Consider the following 12,985-nt stretch of genomic DNA (forward strand, 5'->3'; position numbering starts at 1 on the left):
CATATGAATATATAATGGCTGACTCAGCAACCATATCCTTATAATAAATAATAAATAGTAATAAATTGGACATAAAGTAAAGAATCAATTTTAATAGACACACATGATATATGATACAGCACCACCCAACTAAAAATCCTCTGTAATCTGAGTATTATCTGACGTGTGAAATGAAACACACCAACTGTCAAACTTGCAAAAATGAAAACCCAGTGGGATTTGGATTAGATTTAGGAAGGAAAAATCTTTTAAAAGGCTCCAAAACTATGGTATAAAAAGGGCCAAAAACGTGGACTTGACTTTATTTTTTGTCGGCTTATCCAATGTGGAAAAAGCAGAGTACTAAGATTGTTCATACACCACCTTTATAAAAAAAAATTATTTTCCTTCAATTATAATAAAAAAACTATTTTTTTGGACTGGATAAAATTTTGAACTAGCGTTGACCAAAAATATTTGGAAAAAATTTAATTTTAATATTTATGGGATTTAAATTCTCTTTATATGAAAGGAAATATTTTAATTTTCTAATTAGCTATTTACTTATTTTTCAAGAAAATTGAGAAAGAGAATTTTTTTATTAATTAAATGAGTATTAATGATCATTTTATACCAAAAAAAAAAAGACAATAGTTCTGAGATTTTTCCTCTAAAAAAAACAGTTCTGAGATTTGAATTTTACATCTTAAAATTACAAGGTTAAGACTTAAGATCATGACCACCTAAGTAACACCTCATATGTACTATTTATTGAATTAATAAAAATATGAAAAACATTGAATATTCCTTAGACATCAAAATATATATTTATATTTTTTTTCCTCCATAATGAGTTTACATGTTTTCTTTTTTAGGGAATATAAGTTTACATGCTTTTTCATCTGATGTTTTACCGAAAATGTAAAAAGTATAAATAAATGAAAATGCAAAAAAAAAGGGTCTAAAGATTAATTTTTTTCATTAAAAAAAATAATGTAATTTTTTTTAATGAAAAGGGACTATTAAAGATGCATATACTATTAATAAATTGTAATCTACTAAAAAAATTGTTTATAAATACATTCAATTAAGAATAAAACAAAAAATATATAATTTTTTTGTTTTATTTGATTGATAAGAATCATACTTTCATATTTACATATTAAAAAAAAAAAAACACTTTCATATTTTCATATGTTCCTGTTTTGTGTGCAGAGTATATCATTTTCTCATGAGACAATGTGATGTTTTATATAGTTCAGGATGGAAAGGGAAATGAAAGTTATTATTTGTCGTATACTCAACCATTCTTCATAATTGAGTAAAAAAGAATTCATTCTCAATAATTGCTTTCATTCTACAATAAATATGATTGATTGATTTTGTTATAATTTAAAATTTACAAATATTTAATTTCTATAATTTTTATTTCAATTTCATAAAAAAACACCGTTCATAATTTAAAAACGTTAACACAACAAAAAGAACTCCTTAAGAAAAAACACAATTAAAAAAGCAGAAAAGCACACTTGAATGCCAATATTTCTGCAAGTAATAATAAGAGAGCTAAATAGGAAAAAAAAAATATAAGAGGATGAAATAGATTTGATGATTTTTTTTCATAATTGCTTACTTTTTAAAATTCTAATGAACCTTTATTCCTATTATATAAGACGATTATTTTTTTTATATAAATGAAAGTACTGCAGAAATTGAAAAGAATATTTTTTTGGACACAGTCAGACTGTATGGTACAAAGTATTGGACGATTAAGGACCAACACGAAAATCAAGTAAAAGTAGCAGAGATGAAGATGTTGTGTTGGATGAATGGTAAAATTAGACGAGATAAGATTATGAATAACACCGTTAGAGAGAGTTGGGGTAACACATATGGTAGAAAAGATGGTACTATATTTTTGTACGTATCATTCACAAAGATAAGAATTTGTTATATTGTTGGGATCATTGAAAAAAATAAATAAAGTTTGTTATGATATCATTGAAAAAGATAAATATAGTTTGTTACGATGTCATTGAATTTTTTTTTTTTACAATATGAAAGTACAAAATATGAAAAAGATAATTATAGTTTGTACAATATGAAAGTACAAAATATTTAAACCTATAATTTTAATCAAAATCAAAATAATTTAAAAAATTTACAAAAAATATTGTTCATAATTTATACGTATTAACTCAATAAAAAATGGATTGACGAGCACGTAATGTTCGTTCGAACGCTAATTATAATAGTAATTAACTTATTTTTTAAAACTAAATATTTAAATAATATTATACTATACAAAATATAAAATTGTGTTTGAAATGATTTAAATGAATAATTCTTACAAAAAAATAATTTAAATGAATAATATAATTAAAAAATAAAAAAGTGAATCAAAATTCAAAATCATATCCTTTTTATAAATAAGTATTAATAAATTAGATATAGATTAAATTAAAGTCCCCTAATATGTACGTACATAATTAATTATTATTTTATTTTTTTGTGGATAAAGACAGAATTATAAACTAGAAATTGACATTATTATTTTATTTTTTTGTGGATAAAGACAGAATTATAAACTAGAAATTGACAGACAGATAAATTATGAATAAGGAACTTTCTATAAAATAAAATTGATACTTTATTTTTCAAAAAAAAAAAAGTACTAGCATATCCTTATTAACTACAGATCAGCAAAGTTAAAGTTTGTCTCTCAAAAAAAGATAGAATTACTATTGACAGGTCAGCAAAATTAATTAAAGATTCTCTCTAAAAAATAAATTAAAGATATTAATCATAGCCAAAGTTTAGGCTCTTCCCTCTATATAAACACATGCCACACCCCATCCAAAACCTCCATCTACTTTCTCACTATTCTTCTCTCTTCTTCTTGCTACTGAGATCAGAAAAAATGGCTGGTGGTGGAATTCCCTTTGGAGGGGGTGACAAAGAGTACCCCGGAAACCTCACTCCTTTTGTCACCATAACATGCATCGTTGCTGCCATGGGTGGTTTGATCTTTGGCTACGATATTGGAATTTCAGGTAACAACAAAAAAAAAATCATATAAAACTTTGTTTATATTTTAATGGTATGATCTTTTTTCAGTGTTTAACGTTTGTTTTTTGTTGAATGGGGTTTGATCAGGTGGTGTGACGTCCATGGATCCGTTCCTGAAGAAATTTTTTCCGGCGGTGTACCGGAAAAAGAACGAGGACCAATCGACAAACCAGTACTGCCAATACGACAGTCAGACATTGACGATGTTTACATCGTCGTTGTATCTGGCTGCCCTTTTGTCCTCGTTGGTAGCTTCCACCATAACTCGTAGGTTTGGTCGGAAACTTTCCATGCTTTTCGGAGGATTACTTTTCCTTGTCGGTGCTCTTATAAATGGTTTCGCTAATCACGTTTGGATGTTGATCGTGGGTCGGATCTTGCTTGGATTCGGTATCGGGTTTGCTAATCAGGTATCCTTTAATTTCTCTCGTTCTTTTATTTTTCTTTTTTAATTTTGTAAATATCTTTTTGTTTTTTTGGGTTTGTTTTATGGGAAACAGAATAACGTAAATTATGGGTTGTGTTTAATATTATCTGATTTATCTTATCTCACCTTTTAGTGTACATTAATTTATTCCTTCATTAACGTTTTTTACAGTACTTTTTTAAAATAATAATCCTTCTAAAATAATGAAAAATTACGTCTTTGTCAAAAATATGAAAAGTATGTTTGTTGTCCTTTAATTTGTCTGTGTTGTATTGTCTTATTTTGATTATCCATGATTTTTTTGAAAAATACACCTTGAATTATTTTTAATTTTTTCTTCATGGTTGTTTGCATGATTTTTTTAACTTTATTGGATATGATATATAGTATATTTAGTGTACCATAACAATAACAAAAACAAAATCTTACATACTGTAGTTTGTGATCACCAAAAAAATAGAAGAATACTATAATTTGTGAGAAAGTCTATCATGGTCACAAATATAAATGTATAGTGTTTGGGCACACATACATCAAAAGAATTTTTTTAATAATAATAAAAAAGAAATTGATAATAAAATAATTTAGCCTTTTGAAAAAATGGTTTTTGATGTGTGTGTGACTAAATACTATTCATTTGTATTTGTGTCCATACAAGAATGCCTCATAATTTGTTTTATTTTAGTTTGATTGATATTAAAAGCTTTCAGATAAAGTATACTGACTCATTTGTACCAAAAAAAAGTATACTGACTCATAGTAGTAAGCCGTTACATAAAATTTAATGCATTAATTGAAATAATGAGTATTTTCATTATTTACGGAAGTGATTGTGACGTAATGAATATAAATGAGCAAACACAAATTTTGAATTTTTCCACTTTAATGTTACAATTTGGTATGATCTACTCTACTATTCTATTTTCTACTCTATGTATGATAGTATTCTCGGTTGATATTGACTTTGCCTTTTGAAACTCTTCAAATTGGACTTTGTTTGGTTGCGGTGTAAAGGAACCAATCTTTTGCCAAATTTTTCTCTTCACTAACATGCTTGAATGTGATGGCTTGATTTTAACACAAATTGATAGTTTGGCACCATTCTTCCACTAATCTATTATTACTACCACAATTATTGTGTCCCTATTTTCTTTCCATGTGATATAATATATCTCACTTCGTATTTCCACACCAGCTTGCATAATTTTCCAAGTCTTTGCATTCAAAAATACTATAATATAAAAAAAAACATAAAATAATGTTTCTGATTCAAACCAATATAGACATTACAAGTTGAGAAGAACCCGTGGTCCTACATATCTTTTTTTAAACAAAGTTCTATGATAATAACTCGTTTACTTGACATTGTTTATATGATCCCACTTGATATTAAATATTAATCATTCTTAATTGGTTTAATTTGTTACTTATGTTTTTTTTTTTGGTTAAATTTTACAGGCTGTGCCATTGTACCTTTCTGAGATGGCTCCTTACAAATATAGAGGAGCATTGAATATTGGGTTTCAATTATCAATTACAATTGGTATACTTGTGGCCAATGTATTGAACTACTTTTTTGCCAAAATCAAAGGTGGATGGGGATGGAGATTGAGTTTAGGTGGTGCTATGGTCCCAGCACTTATAATAACAATTGGATCACTAGTCCTTCCTGACACCCCTAACTCAATGATCGAACGTGGTGATCGCGATGGAGCTAAAGCTCAACTTAAGAGAATTCGCGGTATTGAAGATGTTGATGAAGAGTTCAATGACCTTGTGGCAGCTAGTGAGGCCTCAATGCAAGTTGAAAACCCTTGGAGAAATTTGTTGCAGAGGAAATATAGACCTCAGCTTACTATGGCCGTATTGATACCATTCTTCCAACAATTTACCGGCATCAATGTTATTATGTTTTATGCACCTGTGCTATTTAATTCCATTGGGTTTAAGGACGATGCTTCACTTATGTCGGCTGTCATCACCGGTGTTGTTAATGTTGTTGCTACTTGTGTCTCAATTTATGGAGTTGATAAGTGGGGTAGGAGAGCCCTTTTTCTTGAAGGTGGTGCTCAAATGCTTATATGCCAGGTAACGTCTTAACTTTGATATGAATAATATTGTTTGTGTATATTAATTTTGTTACATTCATTTGATATGATTTGTTTAATTAATTCAATATGCATTGATGTGTATAGGTTGCAGTAGCAGCTGCAATTGGTGCCAAGTTTGGAACAAGTGGAAACCCTGGTAATTTACCAGAATGGTATGCTATAGTAGTTGTGCTCTTCATTTGCATTTACGTCGCAGGATTTGCTTGGTCATGGGGTCCACTTGGTTGGTTGGTTCCTAGTGAGATTTTCCCATTGGAAATTCGTTCTGCAGCTCAAAGTGTCAACGTATCTGTCAACATGCTTTTCACCTTCTTGGTTGCACAAGTTTTCTTGATAATGCTTTGTCACATGAAGTTTGGTTTGTTCCTCTTCTTTGCCTTCTTTGTTGTGGTGATGTCAATCTATGTATTCTTCTTGTTGCCTGAAACTAAAGGAATACCAATTGAAGAGATGGACAGAGTTTGGAAATCACACCCCTTCTGGTCTAGATTTGTTGAACATGGTGATTATGGCAATGGTGTTGAGATGGGAAAGGGTGCTCCTAAAAATGTATAATTATTATTAGTCTTCATTTTATTTTACTTTCATTAGTAATTAGTTTTATTGGTAAACACTAACTATTGGTGTCAACCTCAAATATCAAATGTAATGAAATTGCAGTTCAAAATTACGGGATTATTTTTCTCATTGCCTCTCTTGTTTCATTGAACAAACATTACACTAAAATATATATGCACATTTGAAATTTCGTACCTCTTTTTTTATTAAACGTGGACATACATTAGTTTATGTTTATTTAGTTGTTCCCTGTGAAGCAGAGACATTAAGTTTGTCTTAATATTCAAAATCAAATCACTTTCTACATAGGAGGATTTACATTAATATCTGCACATGGTTGTGCTATTGGCTAATCATTAAGGAAGAATCATGTGCGATGATGTATAAATAAAGGACTACTAATTAATTAATTAATATAAACAACTCCCAAGTCCACATACAGTGTTAAGTTATCTGTCTCATTCAAATAAACAATCCAAGCATGACCAACTATGTTACTCCGTATATTTATCAATCCATGTTTCTCTAAATGAAAAATATTGGGTATATATATAGGTTACTGGTTTTAGACGGGAGCAAGAAAAGTCGTGTAGATAAACTAATAGTAAAATTCAATTGGTGTCTACACCAAATTTTTAAACTAGTTTCTTAGGTCACTCACGTTGATTTATCTATGTTTAAAACGTTCACTGTACAGAGGGTGGAACATTGGTTATTTGCCGTGGCCGGCAAATTTGGTTTGGTGCTTTTAAATTTTTATTGAGCAATCATATCTCTTAAATTTTGAATTGCTAACTCGAAATAAACAGAAAATTCAAAGCCAACTTATCACCATTTTTAAAAAATCTTCCCGTATGCTTACTCAAGTGATGCAGGACAAAAAAATGAGCCAAGTTTTGGCCTTGAAATGATTAACTTGTTGGAAATTTTGAAGCCACTTTTTTTTTTTTTTTTTTATATCAAACCCATTAAAAATTGGCTTCTAACACACCATCGAGCTCATTATTTTCTGAAATGGGATGGGTACATGAGTGGCAGTACCATTGACGTGTGATGAATCAAGAAGCTTCATATATTTTTAAGTACAAATTTTCCCTTAAATTCCCATTAATGTAATCATGCGATTATAAGAACTTTCGGTGGACAAGAGTGACCACGAAATGAAATGCAAGTATATTTGAAACGTGTCTGATATCATGTTTCGCAATTCATGAGAAGGAACAAATTTAATCTTGGGAGCCAAAAGAGATGTATTGGTCAATTCAGTCACGGTCTGTTTTGCTGTTTTTCTGTTATTGCTGGCGGTTCAGGCCCTGGTTTTTGTTAGTCTGCTGGATGGCTGCTGGTTTTTGTACTTCTCGTATATTTCGGTGTTAATAATATAAGCTGTTTCAAACAAAAAAAAAGAGTCACGGTCTTAGAACTATAAAGCAAGGAGAAAAGCATGATCATCAACACTTTTCCATTTATTTTGGGGATCTATCTCTTTTATGGATTTATTTTCTTCAACTAAGTTTTATAAGAAGACTATGCTTTTGGATAAGATAGAATTTAAGAAGAAATTGTAGCATACACCATATTTCTAAAACCTTTCCCAAATTTAGTTACACGGGAAAGAGAGTGGTGCCAACAAAACTAATGAAACAAGTAGATAGTGGTGGTGTCTCTCTTTAGTGCACACACGTTTTTCCATTTTTTTGGCACAGATAAACAATAAATAACAATAACGACGTAAACCAACTAGAACTAGACCTCTAAATTTTTCCATTTCATCTTTACTTATTGTCCCCCACCAATTAGGAAGGCCTCTAAATTTTATGCTCCACAAATAGATGGAAAACAAACCAACCACAACAGTAACAGAGTGGTTTACACGTATACCTGAAAGGCATATAAAATCATTATGCAAAAATTGTAACTACAGAAAATTATACATAAACAACATTGCATGAAGAAAATTGTAATTGAGCACAAGCGCAATTTAGAGAAACACATAAAACTAGAAAACAAGATATTTGCGTAAAGAAATTGTACAAAAACAGTATTGCATAGACAAGATTAAGCAGTATAGAGGAAGCAACGAATTAAAATTAACAAGGAAAATGGAGAACAAAGGTACAGCACATAAGACGTATAATTCAGTAAATAGGACTTGGAGAGAGCATCTCCACTATCCATCAAAGGTTTGTGTCAAATGAAGTTTAGGACGTAGTAAGGTTGGAATAATTGTGTCATCCCACTCTAAATTGTTCCACCACTGTGGCCCTCCTTGGATTACAATCAAGTTATTCTTGGAAGCAAAGCTGGAATTCAAAGGAAGCTTCCTCAGATTGGGGCAATAAGATACCTTAATACGTTTTAGGGAAGGAAAATCCAAAGCTCTGTTGTGGATGCTCACTAGTTTTGGCATATCATAAAGGCGAAAACTTTTAAGATTTCTGAATATAATATGATTGTTAGAGTCAGTGCCAGCTTGCTCGTCATCTCTGGCCTCCTTCACCAAGAACTTCAAGGGTCTCAAGAAGCAGAGCATACCTCAACCATGTCAAATGAGTTATTGAATTACATGCAAATATGCACACTTGGCGAAGCTTACCAAGATGACATTTGTCAGTAATCGAGGAACCGTCCACGAGGCTTTCTTTGCTCCAAATATGTATGCCTTCCAAATGCTTCATTTGTGACATGGATGATAATAATGAAGACATTTCAACTGACTTTGGCCCCACCAAACGCAAAATCCTAAGTAATCTAGAGCAATCTCGTAATTTGGTGGAGTGAAATAATCTCTGCACACTAGTGAAGTGTGTTAATTGGAGGCTCAGTTCCTCCAATTTTGGTAAGGATTCCAACTTCTCTAGTAATGATATCTCTTCTTGTACCGTAGGGAAACATGACTCATTTTTACTAAATCTAAACACCTTTAATTGTTCAAGACTCTCTATCACTTTCAGAGGACTGTTTTTAACATCAAGGCGACTCATACCATCCATAAGGAGTACCCTCAAGTTTTTCGACTTCTTCAATGCAATAGGCAACTCCACTACTCCTGATCCTGAGAGGTTAAGGAATTCCAAGTTGATTAACTCACCTATGTCTGAGGATAGATTGATTATACGACAAATCTTTGATAAATCCAACACTCTCAGCTTTTTTATGGATTGGAAATTCAATGATAAAGTAGGGGCATTAGAATCCATCTTTTCTAAATTTAAACAAAAGGTGGTCAGATTTGGACAAGTTGGTACCTTCCAGCTTTCTTCTGAATCCCAATCAGTAGTTATTACTGAAATCTTCTCTACAACATTCAATCTTTTAGAATCCTTTTCCGACATGGAAATTGCTTCCCCTTGAACTACAATTTTGTCTTTGTTTTCATCTTCATCTCGAGCTAACCATAGTGCCATATCTCTAATCACATCATGCATCTTAATCACATCATCATGCTCCTCTAATAGACACGAAAGTAATAATTTTTTAATAATATATATCCCTTGGTTGTACATATCATATATACTTTTACCATCTTTATCGAGAAATCCCTCACCGATCCATCGATCAATAAGTTCATCACCATATACTTCAAAATCTTCTGGGTATAATGCGCAGTACAAGAAGCAACTTTTATGCGCCTTATCTGGAAGTTTGTCATAGCTAAACTTGAGGATTCGAAAAACTTCTACAAAATCTGCGGCTCTCCTCAAATTATTTCTCAGCTAAGACACAAGTCCTACATATATAGGCTTGGTTTGATAAACAATTTAATTCGCAGCTTATAACATAAATTCTTTCATATATAAGCGCTTGTTATAAGTTATTTTTGTAACAAAACGATGAAATAAAGTTAAAGATAATGCTATGTATAGCGAACAAAATCATCCTGAAACCTTCACAAATGCCCTCGTTGGCTAATTAACACCTCTACGGCTTGTATTCCACTAATTCCCGAGTGAAATCACAAAAATTGTTTTTGTCTATTCCTCTTTTTATTTTTAATAATTGTTTAGATATTAAAATCAAATGTTCACATTCTAAAAAGTTGTATAAAATATCATTTCTCTTCTTAAAGACAGGCTAACTTGTTGGAAAATTTGAAGCCAAATATTTTTTTTAGGGAAATACTAACTTGTACCTTTAGGGTATAAGTTAAGAAGTCAAATGTAGAAGTTTTTGCTTAAAAATTATGCATTTAATGTCTTAAAAGTTTCAAAAATTATATTTTCAATATAAAATTTATTTTTAATTTCTTCTTTAAACTCCTTAACATGTGCCTCAGGGCACAAGTTAGCATGACCTTTTTTAATCTCAAAACCATTAAAAATTGGTTTCTAACATATGAGTGCCAGTACCAGTGAGGTGTGAAAAATCAAGAGAGACCTTGAAAATTGAAATGATATGTAATGTGTCTGATATCATGATTCACAATTCATGAGAAAGAACAAATTTATTCTTGGAGCCTAAAGCGGTATTGGTCCATTCAGTCACGGTCTTAGAACTATAAAGCAAGGAGAAAAGCATGATCCTCAACACTTCTCAATTTATTCTGGGGATCTATCTCTTTTATTGATCTATTTTCTTCAATTGAATCCCAAGAAGAAACACCAAGGATCTCGAGAAGAGGAGCATACCTCAACCATGTTAAATAAGTTATTGAACCACAACTAAATATGCGCACATAGCGAAGCTTGCGAAGATGGCATTTGTCAGGAACCGCTGAACCATCCATGAGGTTGTTCATCCATGAAAGTTGTATGAAGTCCAAGTGCCTCATTTGTGACATGGATGTTAATAATGAAGACATTTCAAGTGAGTGTTGTGACCCCTCCTTTTCCAAATTAGAAATCCTAAGGCATCTAGAGCAATCTCGTAATTTGGTGGATTGAAATAGTCTCCGCACACTAGCCAAGTTTTTTAAATCGACACACAGTTCCTCCAATTTAGGTAATGATTCCAGCTTCTCTAGTAATGATATCTCTTCCTCGACAGTACTGTTGCCTTTAGAAAAATGTAAATAACCAAATCTAAACACCTTTAATTGTTCAAGACTATCAAAACACTTCCAAAGGATAAAGTGTCAACTTTTTTATGTATTGGAAATTTAATGATAAAGTGTGACGCTTTCCTAAATTTAAACCTAAACAAAGGGTGATGAGATTTGGATAAGCCGATACGTTCCAGCTTTATTATGATTCCCAATTAGTAGATATTATTGAAATCCTCTTTATAACAATCAATCTTTTAGAATCCATTTCAGACACAGAAAATGCTTCCCTTTGAAGTACAATTTTGTCTTTCTTTTTATCTTCATCTCGAGCTAACCATAGTGCCATATCTCTAATCACATCATGCATCTTAATTATCCTATTACTTCTCGAATGCTGAAATTTAAATTGAGCTTCAATATCATCCTCTAATAGGCATGAAAGTATTAATTTTTGAATAATAGCTTTCCCTTGCATGTACATATGATATATGCTTTTACCATCTTTATCGAGAAATCCCTCACCAATCCATCTATCAATAAGTTTGTCAACATCTATTTCAAAATCTTCTGGGTATAGTGCACAGTACAAGAAACAACTTTTATGTGCCTTATCTGGAAGTTTGTTGTAGCTAAACTTGAGGATACGAAAAACTTTTACAAAATCTGAGGCTTTCGAAGGAGAACTCCTCAAATTATTTCTGGCATCCATCCAAGCATCATAACTTTCATCCCAGCCATGGCACTCCCCACAGTGATTAATGCTAGCGGCATCCCTCTGCATTCTTTAGCCATTTCATTCGGTCGCTTTGGGATCTCTGGTGACATTTTAGTGTCTCATCGCCTACTTTGTTACAAAACAACTCAAACGCTTCTTCATCAAATAGACATTTCACTTTCAATTTGTGAGCTTTCATTTCCTAAGACCGTGTCGTGAACACTAATTTCGATTTGTTTTTACTGGAAATCCTAACGCTTGTAGTTCTAGCTTTTCCCACAAATCATCTAACATCAACAAAAACTTTTTTTCTTTCAACCTTTCATAAATCAATGTTACTCTCTGCTCTTGACTACTTCTCTTCCAAAAACTACAGTCTCAGCACAAGGAATCTCAGCAACACGTTTAGGTGGTTGTACCATAGAAATCTGCATATATAACAGCTTTAGAAAGCATGGCATTCACCTCATTGAGCCTCTCAACAATCTTCTTACCCAACTTAGCTTGACACAAAGTTCTTTGGGCAGGAACCATTCAAACATCGGTTGCTTTGAAATTCTTGAAAAATCAGATTATCCCTCATCATTTTCTGTTAGAAACGGAGTCATATACGTTAACCTTCGATATATATATATGTAGGATTTCTATAAAGAAATTTATTATTTTTCAAAAAAATCATACCGGACCACAAAAACATTTGAGATCCAAATTAAATTTTGTGGTGGGATCTTTTTAGAGCTAATAATAATGTTTGAGTAATTGTCACCAAAAAAAATATTTTGAGTAAACCATAAAATTGGCCGTTGTTTTTGTAAGACACTATAAAATCAGTTCCTGACTTTTTTATAAATAATATAGTGTCTATTTTCTTGACCATAAAAATCATCATTATGGTAGCCATCGCAATAAACATTTTTGAAAAATAAAATATAATAAAATTGCAATATACGTTTTTACGGTAAGTACAAAAATCTTGAAGAAAAATAAAGTTAGAAATTAAGAGGGGTAATTTTGAGATAAAATCAAATTGTAGGAGGCAGAATCAAAATTGTACTGGTTCGGAAAATCTTGCGCATGGAAAAAATTCAATGAGAAAAGAATCTATATAAACTCTCCGACAGAGACTAGTCACCACTACACGA

General features: G+C 31.4%; 1 protein-coding gene and 1 pseudogene across 1 annotated transcript; one reads left to right on the forward strand and one right to left on the reverse strand.

Moving 5' to 3' along the window:
• The first annotated feature begins 2,846 nt into the window (after positions 1-2,846).
• Positions 2,847-6,273, forward strand: LOC146932476 (sugar transport protein 1-like). Its single transcript, XM_085704155.1, has 4 exons — positions 2,847-3,032; positions 3,136-3,458; positions 4,934-5,563; positions 5,671-6,273. The coding sequence occupies exons 1-4, from the start codon at positions 2,900-2,902 to the stop codon at positions 6,139-6,141; spliced, it is 1,557 nt and encodes a 518-aa protein (XP_085560281.1). The 5' UTR covers positions 2,847-2,899; the 3' UTR covers positions 6,142-6,273.
• Positions 6,274-8,207: 1,934 nt separating this feature from the next.
• On the reverse strand, positions 8,208-12,377 carry LOC146932477 (putative disease resistance protein At1g61300; annotated as a pseudogene).
• Positions 12,378-12,985: the final 608 nt, after the last annotated feature.

Source organism: Medicago sativa, chromosome 4 (assembly GCF_051527215.1).
Source record: "Medicago sativa cultivar Bolivia chromosome 4, Bolivia_mono, whole genome shotgun sequence".
NCBI lineage: Eukaryota > Viridiplantae > Streptophyta > Magnoliopsida > Fabales > Fabaceae > Medicago > Medicago sativa.

Bases quoted from the DNA above. Each gene is read 5' to 3' on its own strand.
- LOC146932476 (XM_085704155.1), top strand. From the start codon at position 2,900: ATGGCTGGTGGTGGAATTCCCTTTGGAGGGGGTGACAAAGAGTACCCC. The intron at 3,033-3,135 runs GTAACAACAAAA...GGGTTTGATCAG, and splicing joins CTACGATATTGGAATTTCAG to GTGGTGTGACGTCCATGGAT. The intron at 5,564-5,670 runs GTAACGTCTTAA...TGATGTGTATAG, and splicing joins CTCAAATGCTTATATGCCAG to GTTGCAGTAGCAGCTGCAAT.